This window comes from Drosophila nasuta, chromosome 3 (assembly GCF_023558535.2).
Source record: "Drosophila nasuta strain 15112-1781.00 chromosome 3, ASM2355853v1, whole genome shotgun sequence".
NCBI lineage: Eukaryota > Metazoa > Arthropoda > Insecta > Diptera > Drosophilidae > Drosophila > Drosophila nasuta.
The window spans coordinates 3792260-3816310 of NC_083457.1; the positions used below are offsets into that span (position 1 = coordinate 3792260).

The 24051-nt window shown below is 40.4% G+C and overlaps 4 protein-coding genes and 3 non-coding genes across 7 annotated transcripts; 2 read left to right on the plus strand and 5 right to left on the minus strand.

Moving 5' to 3' along the window:
* Positions 1 to 1467: 1467 nt before the first annotated feature.
* On the minus strand, positions 1468 to 1539 carry Trnat-ugu (transfer RNA threonine (anticodon UGU)). The gene has a single exon. It is a non-coding gene; the product is annotated as a tRNA-Thr (tRNA).
* A 7400-nt stretch (positions 1540 to 8939) lies between these two features.
* Positions 8940 to 9011, plus strand: Trnat-ugu (transfer RNA threonine (anticodon UGU)). Its single transcript has one exon. It is a non-coding gene; the product is annotated as a tRNA-Thr (tRNA).
* A 539-nt stretch (positions 9012 to 9550) lies between these two features.
* On the plus strand, positions 9551 to 13288 carry LOC132791020 (SET and MYND domain-containing protein 4). The gene is made up of 5 exons (XM_060799794.1): positions 9551 to 10556; positions 10617 to 10812; positions 10872 to 11234; positions 12051 to 12293; positions 12347 to 13288. The coding sequence occupies exons 1-5, from the start codon at positions 10232 to 10234 to the stop codon at positions 13215 to 13217; spliced, it is 1998 nt and encodes a 665-aa protein (XP_060655777.1). The 5' UTR covers positions 9551 to 10231; the 3' UTR covers positions 13218 to 13288.
* Trnat-ugu (transfer RNA threonine (anticodon UGU)) lies at positions 9613 to 9684 on the minus strand. Its single transcript has one exon. It is a non-coding gene; the product is annotated as a tRNA-Thr (tRNA).
* A 347-nt stretch (positions 13289 to 13635) lies between the features above and the next one.
* LOC132791022 (uncharacterized) lies at positions 13636 to 14717 on the minus strand. Its single transcript, XM_060799795.1, has 2 exons — positions 14145 to 14717; positions 13636 to 14067 (listed from the first exon to the last, which is right to left on the minus strand). The coding sequence occupies exons 1-2, from the start codon at positions 14650 to 14652 to the stop codon at positions 13943 to 13945; spliced, it is 633 nt and encodes a 210-aa protein (XP_060655778.1). The 5' UTR covers positions 14653 to 14717; the 3' UTR covers positions 13636 to 13942.
* A 1171-nt stretch (positions 14718 to 15888) lies between these two features.
* LOC132792095 (zinc finger protein GLIS2 homolog) lies at positions 15889 to 17449 on the minus strand. Its single transcript, XM_060801323.1, has 2 exons — positions 16923 to 17449; positions 15889 to 16782 (listed from the first exon to the last, which is right to left on the minus strand). Exons 1-2 carry the CDS (start codon positions 17345 to 17347, stop codon positions 16008 to 16010), a joined length of 1200 nt encoding a protein of 399 aa, XP_060657306.1. The 5' UTR covers positions 17348 to 17449; the 3' UTR covers positions 15889 to 16007.
* Positions 17450 to 22686: 5237 nt separating this feature from the next.
* Positions 22687 to 23933, minus strand: LOC132794343 (uncharacterized). Its single transcript, XM_060804733.1, has one exon. The coding sequence runs from the start codon at positions 23231 to 23233 to the stop codon at positions 22802 to 22804; it is 432 nt and encodes a 143-aa protein (XP_060660716.1). The 5' UTR covers positions 23234 to 23933; the 3' UTR covers positions 22687 to 22801.
* Positions 23934 to 24051: the final 118 nt, after the last annotated feature.

The window sequence follows — 24051 nt, forward strand, 5'->3', positions numbered from 1 at the left end:
GTCGCCGCCTATAAATCAAAACTCGGACAATGGTGCGGGCCCATTAAAAAAATGTAGAAAACAGTGAAATGTGGGCATACCGTTAGACTATTACAAAATCAAAACTGTTTAAGAGATATAAAAATAACCCAAACAAACTATTTGGCAGAAGTTATTATCATAGCGAGTTTGTTGTTTGAGTCTTTTGATACCACTGTGTGATGACAAAAGAACAGTAAGAGTGGGAATCGAGACAAAAACCCACTACGCATACATTGTGTGTATTTGTGTGTCTGTCAACCTGCCCGAAAACCACGACGAGCACTATCATAAACTAACAGACACTTCCTCGAGGAGTCGCAATCGAGGCAACAGCAATCACTTGTCGCTGTCATTCTGCAGCTACTTTTTTATGGTTTTCCCGAAAAGAAAAACGAAAAGAACAGAACAGAACAGAAACGAAAGCAAAGTAAACACTGAAAACGCCGCAAGTGGCAGGAAAATCTCATGCAAGCAATTGCTGGGAAACCAAACACGGGCCAAAGGCCACAGCTCACACTGTAAATTGTTATTTTGTGGCTGCAATGCGATACACAATTTTCAGGGCACTTGAAAAAACAGGATGATGTCTCTCGGCCTGACTTTACTAATTTATGTCGAGGGTCAAAATGATGGCAGCATTTTTCAGTTGCTTCCTCGCAACGCAAATGCTTCTAATTAAACGAACTTATGCCCCATATATGTATCATGTTAATACACTTCATGGAGTGACTTCAGCTGCACTTTGCAACAGCTTTGCCGCCCAGTTGATGCATCGTCAGCTGTCTATCCCGGTTGCCAGTTCTCGCTTTGCGCTTCTCGCTTGTTGCTTTCCGGTTGCCAAGTGCATGTCCATGGAACATGAAACGTTTCATGATCGCGACACCATAAATTGTGTCACTAATGCAATTTTGCAATTAAAGTGCAACAGGAAAAGTAACAACTGCAGCTTCATTGGCCCAGAGAACGCTTCATACTTATTTTATTTAGAGCACACACACATGCGACTTAACCTAATAAAACTCTCTAACTAGCTACAAAGAGGTAACTTGAAATTTGAAAGCTTTTCGAATCTTAAAATTAAGCTACAATCGAGGAGCTTTAATGTTTAAGGGAAGGAATTAAATTGAGCAAAACTTAATCAATCAATTGAAATATATTCACTTTAGCAAGCGTTTACTGTATCTAGTTGCTAGGTATATACATACATACTTTGAGATTTTAATCAGCATGAATTGGGCATATCAATTCATTAGGCAAACAAATATATCGTATTCAAAATCTTCTTTACCTTCTCAGTTTACATAAATTGATTATGATTGATTGTTGCAGAGAAAGAGAGATCGGCTTTTCTTTGAGTCTCAAAAGAAACTAAATTTCGCGTTGTCTTAAGCACAATTTAAATTTAATTAGCTCTCAAAAAAGAAAACCTAAAAACTTCGTAGGAATTGCCTCCTGTGAGGATTGAACTCACGACCCCTGGTTTACAAGACCAGTGCTCTGCCACTGAGCTAAAGAGGCGGATGATTTAATGGCGCGAAAGTAGCGAATTTAAGCAACGAACTCAAGCTGTGCTCGTCTGCAAAGTGCAAGCTTCGTTCTCACTCAGTTCTGTTTCGGTATCTGTCTGTATCTGTATCTGTATCTTGTGTCTTGTATCTAAGCGCTAAGAACACATGTTGACACAGTTGTCGCCTGCCTGCTGCTGTCGCTGCTTTGGTGCTGCCCATTTCTTGCGGCTGATAACTGTTTTGATGTTCATCGAGAGCGTCAGATATGAAATGAGTTGGGACACGACAAGGTCAGCGTCAGTGAAGACCGGATATTAATTTTTAAAAATTACACACATTCATACTTATTGTTATTATCTTAATAATCATCATCATTATGATCATGCTGATGGCACATCTGAACTGAGCTGAGCTCAACCCGAACACGATGTCGATGTCGATGTGGATGTGGATGTCGACTTCTGCCGCGGGCTGTGCGCTTCAGTGGCCCATGACAATTAGGGCCAAAAAGAGAAGAAATTCAGGCTCACCTGTTGTAAGTGAAACCTGAAATGGCTGAAGTCTGAAATGGAGACAGAGACGGAGCTGACTGGATAGAGTTGGAGATGGATTCATTAGTTGGACTCGAAATGAAAACGACATGCCCAATGAACAAATATTTTCACATCATCATTTTGATTACCACAGTTTGCACTTGTGGTTGTGCGTGTGTGCGTGTTGGCGAGTGTGTGTGAGTGTAGATCAATTCGATTTCAGTTTCGAGGCAACAGTGCGTGATAAATGGATCAACGATCTGCGCGCTTCACTGACCCATCTCAGCCTTAGCCTCAGACTCTGTTTCAGTTCATCCTGTGACTTGGCAAAATCCCAAAAATCAATCGATCGCTGCTGCTGCTGATGCTCACATGTGACGCACACATTGTGGCAACAGCATATTCACAAGGCACACAGCAGGATCTGAAACTCTGGCCCCTTTTGCCTTACCTTGCCCCTGGGCCAAACTAAAAGGTAATTGCAATTAGCCGAGACAAACAACTGGCGCGTGCTGTGCGCCGTTAGAGTTATTGGAAATTTAACAGCTGTTGGACACCTTCAAGGCGCTAACAACAAGCAAGCAACACACGCTTTTATCAAACCCAACGAGCATAAGGTTTTGCCCTCAATGCTGACACATATGTTCAGGCAAAAGGTTGCAACGAATGAGGCACAAGGCACAACGAGGGTTTCTTAAAGTCTATAATCAGCAACGAATGTATTCAAATAAACAAATATTGCTGAAAACTAGGAAACATTTGACTGGGTTGCTCTTTCATATTGCAAAAGCAAGCGAAATTCCCATGCGATCGATAATTCAACTGACATAAAATGGAGAAGTTAAATAGTATTTTATCTTTAAAATTGATGCATTTAATTCAATTTGCCTTTATTTCTCAATATTATATATATATAGTTAAAATTACTATAAATATGAAGAATACATACATATATATATATAAATTTACATTATGTATATTTATACCCGCTACCCATAGGGTAGAAGGGTATTATAACTTTGTGCCGGCAGGAAATGTATGTAACAGGTAGAAGGAGGCATCTCCGACCCTATAAAGTATATATATTCTTGATCAGCGTCAACAGCCGAGAAGATCTAGCCATGTCCGTCTGTCCGTCTGTGTGTCTGTCCGTCTGTCCGTCTGTATGAAACACTGGATCTCAAAGACTATAAGGGATAGAGCTATAATTTTTTTTCGACAGCATTTGTTATGTTTGCACGCAGATCAAGTTTGTTTCAAATTTTTGCCACGCCCTCGCAAATCATTAAAATCGAATAACAAGCGTAATTTTAAAACTAGAGTTACGAATTTTGGTATATAGTATAATTACTATTATTTATGATTCCTGAAAATTTGGTTGCGATCAGATAAAAATTGTGGAAGTTGTTAAAGAAATACTTTTGTATGGGCAAAAACGCCTACTTACTAGGGGTCTTAGTTACTTTGGCTGACAATCTGGTATATTGTGCCGTCTATGGTATATTTTGAATGCGGTACTATATCGATATACCACATATACCATTTGGTATATTTTTAGTATTTTGTAGTATATTTGGTATATTTGTGATATATTGCTTTTATTCAAAATGGGTAGCAGGTATCTCACAGTCGAGTACACTCGACTGTAACTTTCTTACTTGTTTTTTAAAGAACCTGAAACCTCCTAACATAACATAACATTACATGTAAAAAAGCTAAAATCGAGCGTGATCGACTGTGGTATACTCGTTATCCAAAAAATACTAAAATATACCGACGACTATACTTGGAGATAACTCCTTCTGCCTGTTAGGCTCAATATACAAATTAAATAAATCAATGTATATTTTATACATTTCAAATTACTACATAGAGAAAAAGCTATTTTTTTGTAGTTTTATTTTAAACAACAAACAGATTGTTTAAAATGTTTTCATTTTTGAAACAAGATTATATGCTTCAATTTCAAGACTGGGCAATCTAGATTTGTTATAGATTTTCGATCTTAATTTACGAATAAATCTTCTCGGTGCATTTTTGACATATAAACAATCTTGATGGAAGATTTTATTCTAGATTTTAGCACGATTTTTCTTTCTGTGTATAAGTAAATATAAATATAAAGTAACCATTATTTTTGGGAGAATAAAATACTTTCAATGAAGTACAGATTTGATGGGATTACGAACGCCACAAACTTCGAGTTGAGTTTGGATTTAAAAATCGCATGATGCAGTTATTGTGAAATCGCATTAAAATAAAACCGCAAAACGATTTCGAATCACATAAAAATCTTTATTGGCTGCATTTAGCAGCTTATTTTTTTGACAATCGACCCCGAAAATGCCAACGAATTGAACGATGCGTGGAACAATAGGGGAATTGCTGAGGAATTGGGTGAGAAATTGGCTGATTTAGTGTAAAATTGCCTGCGCCCGAATCTCGACAAAAAAAGAAGAATACAAAAAACACAAAAAAAAAATGAGGCTTAATGCGTGCTGACAGGCAGCGTAGTATTTCGTCATTATCCTTTGCATAAAAAAAGGACGTGTCTGTCATTCGGCAATTCGTCACGTGCTGTCATTGGATGCAGCAGTTGTAACTGCAGAGATCCGGATTCCTGATCCGGCTGCTCATCAATCTCGAGCTCAGGTTGTAACTGTATTATTGTGGATATTAAATCGCAGAGATGCGCACAACAAAGTTCTGCTGTCCTGTCGGTATCCTGCGCACGCGCCACACTCGCATTTTCAATTTTCCATTTGCAGCTGTCGCTGCTGACGCCGACGCCAGCACTCGAAACACAGTTGTAATTGCTGTTGCTCTTGTTGTTGTTGTTGTTGCTGTTGTTGTTGCTGTTACTGTGTCGTTCAACCCCCTCGCGAGTGTGCGAGGAAAACTCGCCCGTCTGGCATTAGCTTTTGTTTTCCACTTGAGTGTCCGCACAATGCCAGCCGAGGCAGTCGAGAGCACTTTCCATTGTTGTTGGCTTTTGTAAACATGCAGTTTTTTTACCTTGCTTTTCACTCTTTATTTTCGTTTCTGATTTGATTTCGGAGCACTTAATTAATTTGAACTGCCTTCGATTGCCAACGAGTATTCCATGTGTTCCATAAGTATTTACTTTAATGAAAATTCAATTAATGCATTTGTCTGGGCTTTTCATTCTATTAATGTTTTCCCCGCCTCCCGTTGCGTTGCCTTTTAAACTCTAATCTTAACAGAACAGAACGCATGTGGCGTTCTCAGAGCAACTACAGTCAGGACTCTACAATTAAATGATTAGAAATTATAGATTCCCAGAGGCAACAATACAATAAAATTTCATTACCAGGAAAACCTAATTTGATTTAAATTACAGAGTACAATAATAATAATTATAATGGTAATAAAACTCCATTCACATATTATATATATTTTAAAATTTAAATATAATTTATTAAATTAAAATGTAATGTAATATATTGCTTTTAAATGGAATTATAAATGAATCCAAATTTGAATAAATTTGTATACAAATTTTCTAAAAAAATAAGCTTATAATAGCTTAAAAGAAATACAATTGTAAATTTGTAAGCGAAAGAATCGAATTACTTTTAAAAGTAAAGAAATATTATAAAACTTTGCTATTGAACAAATGTTGATTAGATTTTTAAAAAGTAAAGTAAGATATACACATTATATGCCATCACTTTCAAAATGAATAATTCGTTATAACCAAATAAAAATACATCGAATTTGAAATTTCGAATATATAATAAAGATGCTTCTTTTGCCTACTAACATATGTAGTTGTGTATTGTTGGATGGATTATCGATTATGTTCAGAAATTGGCAGATTTATTGCTGAAGTGCAATAAAAATGTATCAGCATTCAGTGGAGTAAATCTAAATCAATAGCTGATTGATTTGCTAGTTAGTCTGCTTATACATAATTGATTTGAAAAGCCGGTTTCCAACTCTCAGGGCTGAACTAATAAAATGAAATACGAATGAGTTTTTTCTCGATCGTTTTATGATATGCAATTAATCGTCATATCAGCGATTGTGTTGGATTTGGGCCTTTTTCAATGTCAGTGAAACGATTGAAATCAATTGGCTTAGGAAAAGAGTTGTCAACGATCTGCTAAACTTGAGCTAAAATTTATTTAATCGCTCGTTTAAAATTAATTAAGAAGCGCAATTAAATTTGCATTGCGGAGTGGAGTTGAGAGGAGTGGGAAAAGTTTGAGCAACGAAACTGGTTTTTATTTTGTGGCCGCTTAAAAAGACATTTTCAGAGATGACAACAGCAACATGATACAAATATGCACACGAGCCATAAGCCCGAAAATGGCCAAGAGTCATTTTGGATTTTGGATTTTTCGTAACTCGCGGGATTAGTTTCTCAGTCGAGCGTCGACAGTCAACAGTCGGCAGTGGGACAATAGCAATGCAAATTGTTATAAATTGTTTATGGCTTAAATGTCAAGAGCCAAGAGCTGCAGCCACCCACAAAAATACGACAATAAAATATGGCAATTTACAATTTGTGGCCAAATGATGAAATATGTTTCAATTACGCTTTTTATTTTTGGCATGTGTTGCAAGTTGGTTCCGTCACGGCGCGGCAGGAAGCAAGTTGTGGCAGCTAACTGGGCTTATAGCAAAAAAATTCGTTGACTTAGTTAATGGCTTCAATTGCTTTGTCTGCCTGGCTCTTTGTCTGCCATTTTGGTCATTGTTCGTGAGTGAGTGAGTTGCTCGTGTTCGTGTGAGTGCGCTTCAAGTTAACATGAATCGCTAGCTTGCAACGGCAACAGAAACAACAACAATGGAGTGCACTTTGAATAGCAACAGGCGCAACAAACAGAATGCCGGAAGTTCGTTGCATATTGCACAATAACAACAAAAAACAAGCGAGTTGCTTTTTCATTTCAATTGCAACGGAAGTTTAATGCAATTTTTTGCACAATCGAGAATCAAAATCGTATAGAAATGCGAAATAAACTGTAATTAAGAGACGACTCAAATTGATGGTTATATTCGCTTTATCGTTGGGTAGCTACTCATTTATTCCGCATGAATTTGCATATGCTGATAAACAAGAGTCCGAGCACAGGGTCAGAGAAATGGCATTGCCCAAAGTTCACTGCGATTTGAAATGCATTCCCTGACATTCCTTCTCCTCCTCCTTCTCATGCTGCTGCGACTGTGGCTGTGGCTGCTGACAATGCACTACAATTAGGGGTTGCAACAATGATGTTGCAACTTGCAACTGCAACCGAGCTGAGAGTGATAAATATTTTGCGCCTGAATGACAGCTCATAAAGAGATCGGCCCATGCCCATTGACAGGCAAGAGACGCAACTTTATTGATAATGTTAATGTTCAATGACAGTTGTAACACTCTGATTACGAGTAGCAGACAGACAGAGAGTAAGAGAGTGAGAGAGGGTGCGGGGTGCGGGGTGCGCATCCTTTGAGTGCCACTGCACTCTACTGTACTGTGCAAGTGGCAGCTGTCGGATTTGTTTGTTGTAAGCATCGTTTATTTGCCGCTTACAAGCTGCAGTCAACCAGCCCGCCTTTGATTGATGATGACTGACGTTGTTGTTGTTGTTGTTGTTGTCGCTGTTGCCTCTGACATGTTGTCCAGTCTGACAGCCACCCCACAACACACAGAGTTTTCCAACACTGCTGCGAATAAAGGGTTACATTGGCAAAGTCAATGCCAACGGATTCAACAGCTTACGAAATTACCATACTGCCCTGCCCTCAAATCCAGACTAGAAAGCGTTTAGCCTGCTTGAGGCGAATGCTCCGACTCTCCTCGGGTTGCGTTTCGGTTTCGCGTCCCATTGTGCATAATGCATTTTCACAGCGGTACACCGCCACCCCGGGAAAAGAAGAAGAAGGGAAAGAAAAAGGGAAAGTGGGCGGTGTAATGTTGACACTGTAATTTACGCATTTCACCTTTTATGCGACATGCAAATTTGCATAACTTCAATAGGACTTCGAAAGGGCTGTCGCTGAGGTAATCCGATATGAGCATAATGTACAATAATACCCAACATGAAATACTCCAATAAATGTACCTACATTTGATATTCACCTAAAGTTGAGGGTACAGTCGTGTAGTTTTTATGGCTGTCGATTCGGAATCTGCATAAATTTCATGAGAAGTTATATTAATAGCTACCTAAATCTATTTAATCGTAATATTCGTTTTCTCTCTTTTTGCCGCGTTATCTCAAATGTTGTGCATAGCAAATAAATCTCTGGCAATTTCTAAAAGAAAAAGAAATGGAAACCAACTTACGAGTGTTTTGCCAGAAGTAAGCATTAAGGCGGAACTTCGCTCTTGTAGTATTATCAGTGCAATCTACAAAATTTGAAAGACACTCACACACAACTTGCAGCTCCAATGACACAAATGAGTCGCAACCCATTGTGGCTGCTGCAAGCAACTTCTTGACTTCCCACGCCACAGATAGCGCTACTCAGCCGGAGCTGTTGAGTCTTTTGCTTACAATTTACCATAACAAATTGCCTCTTCAAAAGTCTGTGGAGTAAATACGTAGACATTTGGAACCTTTCTTCATCGCTCAGACGAAAACAAATTTAGGTAGCCGCAGTGACAACCTTTCAACCAAACCTGGCAGCTGCTCGTTCCATTTGCAACGCAAGTGCTGATGCTAGATAACATCAGGAATTAATTGCAGATAGCATTAACACATATTTATATTGGCTTACGCCCTAAATTGAGCAGCGCTCATTACGACGCGTTGCCAACTGCTCAAACTGCCCCCGAACCAGTGAAATTTCGTCTGCTGGTGAAAAGTTGTCGCTCAGCGCGCAGACGTATTCAGCGATTTTAGCGCAGCGCGTTGCTCAGGCCTCTTTAGCTCAGTGGCAGAGCACTGGTCTTGTAAACCAGGGGTCGTGAGTTCAATCCTCACAGGAGGCAATCAAATTTGAAAATACTTTTTTTTATTTTTTAATTTTTTTGAAGTTTTATTTTATTTTTTTAATATATGAAAAATACCTAAATCTTATTAAATTAATAGAATTCGAAAGATTTAAAGACATTCTAATGTTGCTTATGGCAATCATGAGTTCTTATAATTGCGCACTATTTTCTATTTTATTTACAGTTGATTAGAAATTGTTGATAAAGCTATGAATGTGTACAACATACATATGTGGAATTGTAAATACATTTTTAATTGCTTTAGAAGCTTGCTTGCTTTGCTAGTTTTTTATATGATCGGTCAAATTCTTTGAACTCTCTCTATGACTCATTTCCTATTGAAAAATAACATTTTTAATAATATACAGAGGTGCTAATGATCTCGCTAATACCAAAGACTATGGAATACAAAGGCATTGCATGAAGTAGTTCAAAGGGTTCTAGTATGTAGCAAGCTTTCTAAGTATTTCCATATAATTGTCAGAAAACTACAAGCAAATTAATAAAATGTTTCGAAAATACTGTTCTGTTCTCATGCAAATAATATTTAAAAACTAAAAAAAAAGCAAAAAAATCTCATGGGAGACGCAGTACGATCTGCCTCCTGTGAGGATTGAACTCACGACCCCTGGTTTACAAGACCAGTGCTCTGCCACTGAGCTAAAGAGGCGAATGGGCCAAGCGCGCCGAATAACTGGCATCATTTAGAGGGAGAGGCTACCCGCATTATTGACTTTCATTTGGCAGCTATATATAGCGTAATTTATAATTAAGTTAAAGGTGTTCTCATGTTCTCTGAGGCATGTGAACAACTGTACAAATTGACATGATGTCGGGAAATGCTAGAGAACTCTGCTGAATGAAAGTATCTAATGAGAAGAACGACAGAGAGAGAGAGAGAGAGAGAGCGAGCGTATTTCTAATATTTTGTTTGTAAACAAATGCAGCAATTCAATGTTTGCTCTCCTGATCTCGCTATATCTATCGCTGGCTTTCTCTGCTGCTCCGAATAGCACGCTTTTCCGATCTAAAAATAAAAGAGCCGAAAGTTGTCTGGATACCACACGTTGCCTTTAACTATATATCCGAGAATTCGTTCAGTGCGCCTGCAGTATTCATAGACGAAAGAACTCAATTTGCGTTCAACACTTGCATAATTTGATATCTAGTATATCTGAATTTCATCAATAAAAGGAAATTTGAATTGAGTTGTCGCCATGAAACTGCCACTTAGCCAGCAGAAAGGCTTCTTTGCCGAGTACTATCTAAAGCTGCGCGAAGTTGGAGCTGCCAGCTGCGAGTCGGATATTGCAAAATTATCCGGATGTGGCAACGACGACGAGCGCGTGGCGTATGTGGATCAGCTGAGCTGGGTGCGGGCGGGAGATGCGGGACTGCAGGTGCAACGTGAGTTCAATGGAAAGAGTGCCACAATTGCTGCCGAGTTGAAGGAACGTGCCACCAACGCTTTCAAGCAGAAGAAGTGGCTGGAGGCGATGCTGCTCTACAGCAGAAGCTACGTCTCGTTGCCCAGTGACAAGGGTGAGTAACTGTCCACAAACCGAGGATCACTGATGATCATTAATAAGAGTTTATCTATAGTTCTGGAGCGTGCTATTGCTTTGGCCAATCGCTCGGCCACCTTGTACCACATGCAAAAGCACACCGAGTGCCTGGTGGACATTCGACGTGCACTCGATCTTGGCTATCCCAAGGATCTGCTCTACAAACTCTACGAGCGGCAGGCTCGCTGCTACATGGCCATAAAGGATTATCCGCACACTATTAGCGCCTTCAAGTAGGTGCCATTGTTTGATATTTACAAATATACATATTGACTGCGATTTTGAATGGCAGGAAATGCATTACAGCCATGGATGACTCCACGCTGCCTGCAGACAGACGCTCCAAACTGCACTTGGATGCCATGACTATGATCAAATTACTGGATGCTGATCCACGCACCGCGAAACAAGCAGCGAAACAGCTAAAGCTAAAGGCTGCCAATGTCAGCACAGATCTCGATCAGGCACAAACCTTGCCGGATGAGAAGGAGTATGTCAGTGAGCTGGTGCGCATCGATCAAAATACTCAAGAAGGTCGCTTTGCCCGCGCCTCTGCTGATGTCCAGGTGGGCCAGGAGCTGCTCGTCGAGCGTCCCTACGTCGCAGTCCTCCTCGAGAAGTTCGCCCAAACCCACTGCGAGTATTGCTTTATGCGGTAAGTTATGTTAAATTAACATTATGCTAATTAACAGTGTTAATAACGTGCTAACAGCATGTGTTAATAGCGTACTAATTAACAGCAGATAAATCTTTCTATGTTAAAATGGGAGCACTTTTCCTATGTTAATAACAGCAGCGTATTTAAAATAAAGAAGGCTTTAAATTGTCAGAGGAAGATTTATTAAATGAAAGATACTTACGCTGTTATAATTTAGCTGCTTTAACTTAAGAGAGAGAGAGAGAGTTGTTTAGTACCTTATTAGATTAGATGACAAGTCTTCAAATAAGCCGAGGATTATTAATATAAAATATACTTATTTATATTTACATATTAATATACATTCACTTAAGAGAAGCTTGACTTATTGATAACAGCTAGGTGTTTAGGTACAAAATAAAGTTTATAAATTGGCCAAGGATTAAGAAAATAAAACATACTTGTGAATATAAACTGAGTGTAAATTAGCAGACGTTAACTTAAGAGAGCAAATACATGTTCTCAACTTAATAATAGCTAACTTTTTACTAGAATCTTTAGCAAGAGAATTACAAATTAGTTGATGATTACGAAAATGAAAGCTAATATACATACTATATGTCTAAGCTGAATTTAATTTAGCTATGTTTTGGTATGTTATTAACAGCAAGTTGCTCAGCAGCATGTTAAGATAAACGTTTTAAAATAAGCCGAAGATAAATTTACTAAGAGTAGAGCTTGTAAGATAGAAGGGAGAATATATAAGTTTCCGAGAACTAACTGATTGGAAAATACTTCTATGTACATCCCCCATTATCTGTCATTCGTTTCTAGGACTGTGGTGCCCGTGGCTTGTCCTGGCTGCTCGGATGTCGTCTACTGCTCGGAACAGTGTCAGCAGCGTGCAGCATCCAAGTACCACAAGTACGAGTGTGGCATATTGCCGGTTCTTTGGCGATCGGGTGCCTCGATCAACAACCACATGGCACTCCGCATCATTGCCAGCAAGCCACTGGACTACTTTCTGCAACTGAAGCCAACGCTGGACGATGAACTCTCACTGGAGCAGCTTTTAAGGTGAGTCTAGTTTACAAATGCAATCTATATCTAATGTCGCGTGTTCCACTTAGTCTTCCCAAGGACGACTTCCGTCGTGTGGCGCATTTGGAGCGGCATCAGAAGGAGCGTCCGCCATCGAATTTCTTCCAGTATGTTCTCATGGCGCGCTTCCTAACCCGCTGCCTGCAGTCCGCTGGCTACTTTGGCAACGATCCCCAGCCAGAGCAGGTGAAAGTGATCAGTTCGCTGGTGCTGCGCAGTCTGCAGTTTATACAGTTCAACACTCACGAGGTGGCCGAGCTGCACAAGTTCAGCGCCGAGAGGCGGGAGAAGTCCATCTTCATCGGTGGTGCCATTTATCCAACGCTTGCGCTCTTTAATCACTCCTGCGATCCGGGTGTGGTCAGATACTTCCGAGGCACCACCATTCACATCAACAGTGTGCGACCCATCGAGGCAGGGTTGCCCATCAATGAGAACTACGGTCCCATTTACACGCAGGACAAGCGGGATGATCGACAGGCCAGGCTGAAGGATCTCTACTGGTTCGAATGCAATTGCGATGCCTGTCTAGAGAACTGGCCGCTCTTCGACCAGTTGCCCAGGGACATTATACGCTTCCGTTGCGAGGCGCCCAACAATTGTGCCGCTATCATTGAGGTGCCGCCCACCTGTAATGACTTTATGATCAAGTGTGTCACCTGTGGCGAGATGACCAACATCCTGAAGGGTCTCAAGGTCATGCAGGATACGGAAATGATGACTCGCACGGCTAAGAGACTCTACGATACTGGCGATTACTCCAAGTCCCTGAACAAGTTTGTCGATTTGCTGCGCATCATGTATGAGGTGTTGGCTCCGCCGTTCCCCGATTTCTGCGAGTGCCAGCAGCATCTGAAGGATTGCTTCCTCAATCTGGGCAACGTATACAACTTAGATTGAGATTATTAATGTGGTTGTCAGATTTGTTTAAGTGAAATAAACCAGTTGAAAGTTACAATCAACCAAATATATGAAGCTTTCACTTTTTCTTCTTTTTACTAAACAACTGAGTTTATAAATATAGTCAGATAAGTAGTTAGCTCATATTTAATTCTTGAATTCAGAGTTTGCTAAATTATAAAATATAGACCACGACATCTCCAGCGATCACCCATTTTTAATAAAAACAAAATAGTACCGAGTTATTTTAAAATATTAAATATTGAAGAAGGCTGTTTCTGGTAAATCAATATACGATTGCATTCAAAATTTACCATAGAAAACGAAATATTCAATATTGTCAACCAAATCAACTAAAAGCTTATACTTTTATAGTCTCTGAGATCTAAGTGTTCTTACGAAGAAACAGACACAGACGGAAATATAATATATATATTTTGTAAGGTCGAAGATGACTCCTTACGCCTGATAAATACATATTCTGCAGGCACGTGTATAAAAATTTAAATATATTTCTACAGAATCCCTCGGTGAGAACTACAACCATTTAATATATTTATTTAAATTCTCTCTTCTGAAATGAAATAGATGATCATGATATTTATATGTACACATTATAAAGCTCAAAACGCATTTTATATTGATAAGCCTAAGCACAGCATTCTCATCGTAAAACTCATCAAAATTTTGTCGTTTTTTATGAATGGGAAATACCCATTTTAATGTCAAATCTGCCAGGCTGAACTCTGAGCATGACAGACTCCACTGTGCAATTTGGTGCAACCTGCGAATCTGCTGTTGCCGTAATAACAACAGCGATAACAGCTGATTATGTGTAATGATCTTGAATCTGGGAAATACAAATGTTTATGAAAAACATGCAATTAGTGTCAAATCTGCATATAGAAGTCTCTGTGTGCTACTTACAACCACAACCCCAGCGAACTCTGCTCTGCTCTGTTTGCTCTCTCAGATAGCAGCGGGGCACCTCCTCACTCTCGTACAGATCCCATAGCCAATGATAAGTGGGTGTGAAATGAGGTGGCCTTGTGGCTGGAGCGTGGGTTGGATAGAAATAAGGACCACCAGGGGGCCAAGAGGGGATAACGGGCGGCGTCGAAGATATTTCAGGTAACTCTGTTGTGGTTGGGACAGGTTCCTCAGCAGCTTCAGTTGTGGTTGTTGTTATAGGTTCAGTTGTAGGTGTTGGGATTGTTGTCATAACTTTAGTTGTAGTCGTCAAATATTCAGTTGAGGTTGTTGCAGGTTCTGAAGGCAGCTCTACGCTCGACCCCGTTGTGGTTGGCAACTCCGTGTCTGCTTCTATTGTGGTCGTTGGAAAATCCTCTGGAAATTCGGGTCTAACATCTTGGCCTAGCACTTGAGTACACAGCAGGCAAAGAGAAATCAGTAGCAACTTAAATTTAAATTGCATTTCAAACTAGGAAATTGCTCGTGTTGTCGCGTACTGTTTGTGTTCGAGACTGAAACCCAATCAGCAGTCGGGTTCAGCATCAAGTGTCGACGCGTCTTCGCTAGTCGCCAGAGAAAATATATAAGTATGAAACTCACTTATTCCATTCGTGGAAAACGCATGAGTAATTTGTATTTAGCTCGGTTCTTGTCGTTTCAAAAACACCTTAATGGGCAATACAAGTGTGCGGGAATCGCTGGTAATCAGTTGCTTATCGACAGTGAAACCGGCAAACAAATACCGCTTCAATTATTTACCTGCGGGTGGATGAGCACGCGTGCGCGAATTACCTTGTAACATATTCGCCTTTTATTTAATGAAGTTAACTTTGCTGCACACCCGCATAAGGTGCTGCACCAGCTCGGTGACGCAAAGAACTTTTGCTTTTAATTTAAAGCCAGTTGAATGAATGCACAACAAAGCCTCATATGCAAATCGAATACTGCTATTGAACTTCAATTATCACGTAGTGCAATAAAGGGATATTCGCATTTCATGCATGGTTTATAATCGGGTGCTGCAAATATTAACCTTACAATGTGTTTAATATTCATGACTTATTGTTCAAATAAAAACGTCATTTGCAAATACACGACTCTCGATATGGTTCATTAGGGAAGCGAATGTACAAAGTATGTATTTAACGTGTGCCCGAAAGTATGCTACATTTTTGTTTACATGTCACATTATTTTGTGTTGTGTCGAAAAGTATGCAGTTCAGTCGTAGATCGACATCGAAATTCGAAATTATTCGAACGCGGGTTCTAGTCCACGCTTGCGGAGTAACGACAATGCTGAAATAATTTTTTGCTCTTCTTATTAGCGACGTAACAATTCTAACTTTGTACAACTGTTATTAATTTAAACAATAGTTTATCACTAGCAATTATCGTGACAATTCAACAACACAACATTAAGTAAAATCAGTAGGTAGCCATCAAGTTATCGCTAATCGATTTCCATGGCTTTCCTAAGACTTTTGCAACACTGATATCAAGGTATAGGCGCCAAGATTTGAATTTAAGAGCGAATTAAAAATACAGATAAGAATGTCACAAAACCATTTTTAAGACTACTACAAGTATAAAAAGCTATAACGACAATTTTACGTAAATAAAGTAATAAAATAGAATTTAATAACTTAATTTTATTTATATTGCCTTCCAATTGAATTCAAACAATGTGATATAATGTGAATTATATAAGACAGTCTTTATTGAAAACTAAACGATTACCTAACATTATTGACAAGAGCTATTGTTAGCATGTTGACTAGAGAGGATCGCCACGACAGCAGCGTATATGTGCGGTGCAATTTAACTCCTATGGATGCGCAGATCAAGCGGCGTTGGCGAGTCCAGATCCATTTCCATGGCAAAGTCCTCGCCATGCAGATAACGATAGCTGGACTCCCTCGGGTGGAGCCAATAGTCCGAGGATGTGTACTGATTGTGGTGCTTGGCGCGCAGCGAATAATCGCTGGCCACATTATCGCTGTCCGTCAAATCCAAATAGCAGTGTGAACTGGGCGAAGAATCCACGCAGGCAGCAGACAATGGAGCAGCGACGGGCGCATTCAGAGGCAGGCAGGTGTAGGATGGCGAGTGATCGTTGGCTTCGAGCATGCAGGTGGCAGTTTGGCTGGCAATCAGTTGAATGCTATGCTTAAATGTTTTCACATGCTTGCGCAAGGACGAAGGATCCGTGTAGCGTTTCTGGCAGCCGGGCACCTTGCACATATACGGCTTCTCCATGGAGTGAGTGCGTGTGTGCTTGAAGCGGTCCGAAGAATTCGAGTAAGCCTTCTGACAGCCCTCAAAGTGGCATTTGTACGGCTTCTCGCCCGAATGCGAGCGAATGTGAATCTTAAGATTCTCGGCCCGAGAGAAGGACTTGTCACAGAGATGGCAACGATGCGGTTTCTCCTTGGTGTGGGTGCGCACATGGACTAACATCTTGTAGCGGGCATTGAAGCCACGCTCGCTGCGCTGACAGCCGCCCCAGCGGCAGTAGTAGAGACCATCCAACAGCGAGGCAACCGCATGACGTAAGGTGACGTGTTGAGCGAGCGCCTCCAAAGATTCGAAAACTCTGCAAGTGAAAACAAAAAAGAACCCAAGCATGAGTAAAGCTATTGATAACAAAATGTTGGCTGTGATGGTGAATGTGAATGTAAATGTGAATGTGAATGTGACTCGAACAGTAACTGTGATTGAGATTGTGACACTCACCTTCCGCAATCGTGCCAATTGCAGATAAAATCGCACTCGCTTCCGCTGCTCTGCTCGCTGCAGGACTCTGTGGGGGAGTGTGAACCAGAACCGGAAATGGAACCGGAAATGGAACCGGAAACGGAAACGAAGCTGGCACTCTTGCTGCACTTCATGATGACCGAGGAGCGCGAAGGACTGTAGCTGGAGGAGGACTCGCCGGCCAGGGGCAGCACAACTGGACGTGGTGGTGTGATGGGCGGTGTTGGGAATCTCAGGTACTGCATCTGTTCGCCCAGCCAGCTGCCAGCTGGTCCGGTAGTTGTGATTGCCTGCGTTATATACGGCGGCGTGTTGTACGGCGTAAAGTAGCCCGTTGGCGGCGGCTCGTAGAATTCGCTGCTGCTGCTTGGGCAGAAGATGGGTTTTTGTACTAATATATCCATAGTGTGTGTGTGGTGTGTCTTGTGGTTGAGGTTGTGGTTTTGGTTTGTTAAGTTTGGTAAGCGAAGTGTACGCTTTTGCGATTGGCAAACGAATGAGCTGCTCGCCTGCAGACATTCGTGTAATATTGAAACTTGATTCGCGATAACGAGACCAATAGAGAGAGAGAGAGAGAGAAGAGACTGCGCCGTTGCGCCTTATCAGCGGACGAAGGCTGTGCACGCAGACAGGCCTCAGGGGGGAGCAAAGCGCGCTGCGACGTCGGACATCCGAACGTACCGCGCCATTAGACCAAGTTAGTTGCGTGTGCGTACCGACACAGCCCAACAAAAAAGAGTACACCAAAAAAAGTTAACAATGAAATCGTAAGAGTGTGAACGGCAGAGAAGGGGGCGGCAAGGAGAGCGGGCTGATGTAATGACAACCAGAGCACACACTCAGTACGTGAGTGTAATAGCGTTTGACTGCGGCGAGGGTGTAAGGCGAACGCTAAGAGGGGAGGGTGGGGAGTGGGGAGCAGCGGGTGCTTATCAGCAAAAACGCACAAGTGGAAAATCGGTCTAGCCGTAAGTTTGCATGAGTGCGGCCAATGATCAGCAGCCGCTGTCGGAGCCGCAGTCGAGCAAGCACTCAAGCACTCGACAATCGAGTCGCGCAGTCGAGCTGCCGAGCTAACTTTTGTGCGGGGGGGTCCAATCGCTATCGCTAGTCGGGTAGTCGGGTGCACTTCGTACCCGCAAACCTGGCAAGAGAACGCAGGGCTGAGTGGGAGCAGAGCAGGGCAACGTGAATTCCCCCTCCAGCTGTGACCGTGTTACGTGTGCGTGTATTTCGCTCCCTCTCCTGCTCCTGCTCCCGCTCTCCCGCCTGCCTCTCTGTCTGCGTGATAAAGCTGGCTGCTATCGTGCCGTGCTCCGGCATAGCAAGTCAACAATGCTGCCACATGTCTTCCGTATCTTTGCGACGAACAACTTTTGCGACAATGCTCCGCCGCTGGCGATGGCGATGATGACGATGACGTTGACGTTTTTTTAGGACCCCAACATCGCCAGCTTATCACTTGGTCAAGTCGAACCGTTTCTTTTAGCGTCTGTGTTTACTTTTGAGCGAAGGCCAAAAAACAACGGGCAAGAACAGAAGGCGGCGGTATCTCTATCTTATCAGCTGTGTGCGTCGATAGGAAGTGATTCACATTGCCCCAGTCGAATGCAGTGGGGGTCTCACACTCTCTCTCCCTCTCCCTGTCGCTCTCTGGGGCACTTGCATTACATAAATAATTGTATTCGGAAATAGAATGACATCAACACATCCAACGATATGACCGATGATCATGATAAGACCGAAGCGCCCCGAGTCAATCACATGAGCAATTCTTGATCGCTGGATTGCAGGTGCAGCCCTTCAATAATTATAGTGCGCAACGATTTTGTGAAGAGATCAAAAATCATGATTTATTTTTAGATTAACGCACAGATAACGAACGACTTGGGGAATCGCCCTCTGGACTATCATGCCAAATCACAAAGTACACCTGAGGCATTGTCTATAATTATAGCATAGCAGAGATAGAGTTGCGATTCGTTGTCGCGAATGTTCTCGTATTCCAAATATCTGATTTCTAAGAGAACTCAGACTAGCAATTAAACGTCTCTCACACACACAATGAAATTAAAATGCATACACAATACATATTTTGTTTTGTTTGTGACTCAATCCAAATTTTGAATTTGTTGTCTAGATTTCCATACCCAAAATTATCAGTGACATCATTCTCACTCCCAAACTAAAAGTACAGTCTTTAATTCAAATTATATTGTATAATCGAGCTTTTAGAATTTAGAAAACCGACTTTAACCAGCGAGATGATCTAACAAATGTATACAAAAAAGCGTTTTACATTAATTGCAGAATTTTATATATTATTAAAATAAATTTAAAACATATTCATTTACATATTCCTCAAAATTTCTACAGCAATAAATTTCAGATTTATCGGTTTAAGATAAACACTGTTATCTCATAATAAAGAATTTAAACATTCAATTAAATAAATTCCCTTTGAAATAATTTGGTAAATATTTGCTAAAATTCCAAGAACAAAAGCCAGCAATGAAATCACTTTTAACAATCTTAAAGTACAGTTTCACAACATAAACATTTCATATAATATAAATAGAGTGTTTCTTTTATGCAGAGAGCGTTCAATGCAAGGATTAAATCTTATTTTACAAAAATTTTCCTGAACAAATGCCATCGGGAAATCCCCTCTTTACGCTTTAAAAATCCGTATCAGTTGCTCAGTCGTGCTGAATTCAGTTAAAGGACTCGCTGCTCTCAATTGCGATTGCCATGACCCCAATTTGGTGCTCGGCATGCGCGACATTCCCTCACATGTCGAACAACAAATAAATAAATCCAGATTTACTGGTTCCCCTGGCAAAAAACACGAATTGAACTTTGTATGGCGCGAGCTGCGATTGATAAGGAACCGCAACAGAGGCGGCGGCAGAGCCTTTGGTTTCTATAGACCACAAAACTCAGCAGATCCATCCGCAGGCATCCGAGTTCTCTGCACAGCCAGCCATCCCCAAACCCCGTGCAATCCCCAATCCTCTGACTGAGCGACTAATCATTGTCTGAGATTAGCGACAGCGCCAGAAACCTCTTAGAGGTGAACGCGTGCTGATCGTTGCAAACAATTTTTATTAATTTTTCCGTAGTAAATACGAAAATGAAATAATAAATAAAAAAAAAACAATATATATGTATTTGAGTAGTATATATGTGGACAGAAAACACAATCCCCAGCAAATGCGCCATAAATGCTTCGAGACTGGGTCTAGATACGGATAATACAGAATAACCGGATCGAACCGGATTCGCGTCTATTGCGAACTGTCATATAATGATGTTCAATATTTCTATCAAATTAACAACATACTCGACGCTGATAACATTGGGGTCTAACTGCTTGGCTGCCGGTCTGGCTGGCTTTCTGATCGCTGACTGGCAAAGGTGCCAGCTGGAGGAGCGATAAGCCAACAAAAAAAAAAAAGAAAAAACCGACCAACATTGCGACTGTCGCGCGCTCTCAATTCGCTTTCGAAATGGAAATGGGATTTCGATTCGGATTCAGATTCAGATTCAGTTTCACATTCGGCAATGAGTTCGGGCTTATCAGAAAGCTCAGCTTACGAAGATGCACTCAGATTATGTTGTAGCAAATCTTGGGGGATGGACTCTTGTTTTCTTTAGCTCTGTTCTTCTTTTTTCAATATTTGCTATCTTGTCGAGACTGTGGAACCCACTGGGAGTCTGCCTGCTGCTGATAGGACCCAAAAGCGAACTTTGTTTTCTGCTCAGAATGCGACAACTTCCAATGGCTAATTGCTATGTTGATATTCCAATCTATTGCACGCCTTGCGACTCGCGACTGTTCTCGGTCGGTGGTGGTCGACAACAACAGACGTGCAAAGTCCAAAAGTATGTACTATATACTATATACTCCGTCTACCCCATGCTACAACGCATCACAATCGCAACTTCGCCAATTGCTAAAGTGGTATTGCATGCAAGTCGGGCATGTAAACCGACATCGATTTCCGACGGGATTGTCCACAAAAAATGGAAAAAAAAAGTCTTATCGCTGCCGAAAAAAAAAAATAAAAATATCGGCAGACATATGATATGGCCAATGAGTTGGTAAAAATAAAAGAAATCAAATATCATTTCAGACTTTTGCGTGCCTTTCTATGTGTGAGTGCCGAGACCCCTTTCGTCAGTAGCAACACAGGTATTTATACAGGTTACTCTTGCCGTTATTTGTTGCTTTTATTATGTTTGGCTGATACTGCTGACAATATCTCGTCTAGACGCACTATTATTAGACCACACAAAACAAATTTATTAAGCATTTTTGCTATAAATTGTAACCCAAAAAATTCCATGGCAACTTTTCTGAATACTTGCTAAATAAAATACTTCCTTTTTACTACAAAGAAAATTACACTTTTCATAAGCAGAGATTTGATCGAAATTTTATTGTAAAATCTCAACAAAACCCGGGAAAAATCTTGTCAGTTCTTTAGTAGACTTATGAGCTTATCAAATTCTGCTGATTAAAACAGATAATCGTTGTGAAAATTATAAAATTTGATAAAGTACTGGAAGTCATTGAAATGGAACCCCAACAGCGTACAAATGAGTAGAGGATTTTATAATAAATGAAAAAATGTTGTGGAAAATTTATGAAGCAGACATAAGGACTTCACATCTGTTAAAGAATTCGAAAACATAACGAGCTTAACCAATCCAGGTAATTGATAAAAATAGAATATAATTAAAATTTTACTTAAATAAATTTACCTTGAAATAAATCGTTACAAAATCAACAATTCTGTTAAGAATATAACCTGAATCCCAACATGTTTTGTGATATTGGATAGAGCAAACATTATTATTGTTCGAAGACTATTTCAAATACTCAACTACTTAAGGAATCTGTAAATTTTACCTGCAATTAACAATTCTGCAAAATGAATTTCAAAAATTGAGAAAGAAGCCCAACCAATTAAAGTCACCTTTGAAAATTTTCCCATATTCGATAAAATATGATAATTTCAAATTGATTTTTTGAGAAACTAATCGCGTATGATGACTTTGCGTTAAGTACAAAAAGTTCTATGATATTATTAGATAACATTTTTGCAGATTCAGCACTTTATGAACACTCAACGTTTATCCTCAGGCTTCAACATCCAATGAGTAATCTCTGGCATGTAAGCCAAGTGATGCAATCCACGTTTATAATTGCAATTGAAAATAAAAGATTTACACACGCGCAGCAGAGTTATCAATCAAAACGTAAACGCAACATTTTTACGGCTTACGCGAGTTGCGAAGGTGTGTGGGAGGGTGAGGGTAAAATAAAGTCTCAAGGCCACTCCGACATTGACATCCAGAGCGATAAAGCGCGGAGGAGAGTGCAGACCACACACGTGTGCGTTTTGACCGAGCTTGAGGGACACACACACCTGCGTGGAGTGACCTCAATCACAGCGATATTTTCTATGACACAGCACTACTGATAATGCTTGAAACTTACTCGAATTGGTTAGCTAGAGGGTATTACGACTTTTGGGGACAACGAATTGAAATTTGCGCACGTTTGTGCTTGTGTGTTGCATTTCGAACTGTCCTCGAACTGCAGAGTTGACGCTGGGAGCAACTGCAGTTGGAGCCGCCGTGTTGTCCGTGGGGTCGTGATGCACCAAAAATAAACAGACGAGCGAGTGACCCACACGGTGGTGTGTTGGAGCCATAAATAAATACAAGTATTGGATATATTGATGTAAGTAAAAATACATTTTGTACTAAGCGCCTTAGTTTGCTTTAATCATAAATGCTTAAATATGAATATGTACATACTATGCTGCACTGCAGCCGAAGTCTTTTACTCATACAAAGTGCTGGAGATTGTCTTTCATATATGTGACAAGCTCTTTTTCAAATACTGGTCTCGTCAGATTATCCAGTCGAATGTTCATGCTCACATAGAACTGACGTCCATACCGAGCACTCAGTTTTGTGGCCATGACCAGGGAATCACTTTGTCCCGACTCGCCCATAAACGTGGTGCCAATTGTATCCTTGCTGGGCGGACGTGCTGGCATTGCAACGGCCAGCTCGTCCAGACGGTTTGAGTCCTTGGCATGCAGGAAGAGCATAGTGCTGCCGTTCATCTTGAGGACACGCAACGTGCACTGCACCAAGCCCTTGTCCAGCTGGGCCACGTGTGATGTAAAGGGTTCCAGCGCAGCTGTCGTTTGACCTTTGACTGCAACATTGCCTGCCGTTTGTTGTGGCTTCAAGACAGCACAACTTTCCATTTTTGAAATGGTTTTAAAATGTAAACAATTGGTTTAAACAAATTTATAGAATGAAACTGCACTTTCTGCTTACGAGCAGTGTTGACAAGTTGAAAAATTGTGAACAGGGCTACACAACACAATCAACAGCGGTCAGTGTTGTAAAACGAAATAAGTTTTACCGGCAAAATAAATGCGATTTCAAAATGAATTTCGCAGAGATCGATTAGTTGAAAGAAAACACGAAAATTTCGCCGTTCGCAGTGTTGTTTTCATTTTATTAAGGCTATAATTTGATGTTGGCGTTTTTAGTTTAATTTTCGAGTTACGAATTCGATGCTAGCTCGGAATTGTGAGCCTTTTAATGGTTATCTGTTATTTTCATTTCATTTGTTAAATATATGTTGTATATATGATGCGTTGTTGTCACTTTGATTTGAACTACTTAATAAATACATATGAATGAATTGAGGGCTGTGCGAGTAGCAAAAAAATAAAAGAAATTCATAAAAAATGAGAACATTTCGATCAGTTCCGGTTCAATAACTTGAAATGAAATTCACTAATTAATATACAAGTATATTATATAAATCGTACATAATTGAATTGTGTGTTTGTTACACTCTCTTTTCATTTTTACTAATTTGTTTCTTTCAATCGCCTGACTTCTCTTTAGGAAGGTTTTCATTTTTCATATTTAGTTGAGTTAAATATCATATTGTTGATTACGTTTGCGTCTATTGCAGTTTTATTTATTGGTGATTAATTATTAGTTGCTTGAACTTGAATGAATATCAAATAATTTGGATTAACTTGTAGCTTTTTCTACTATAATTTGA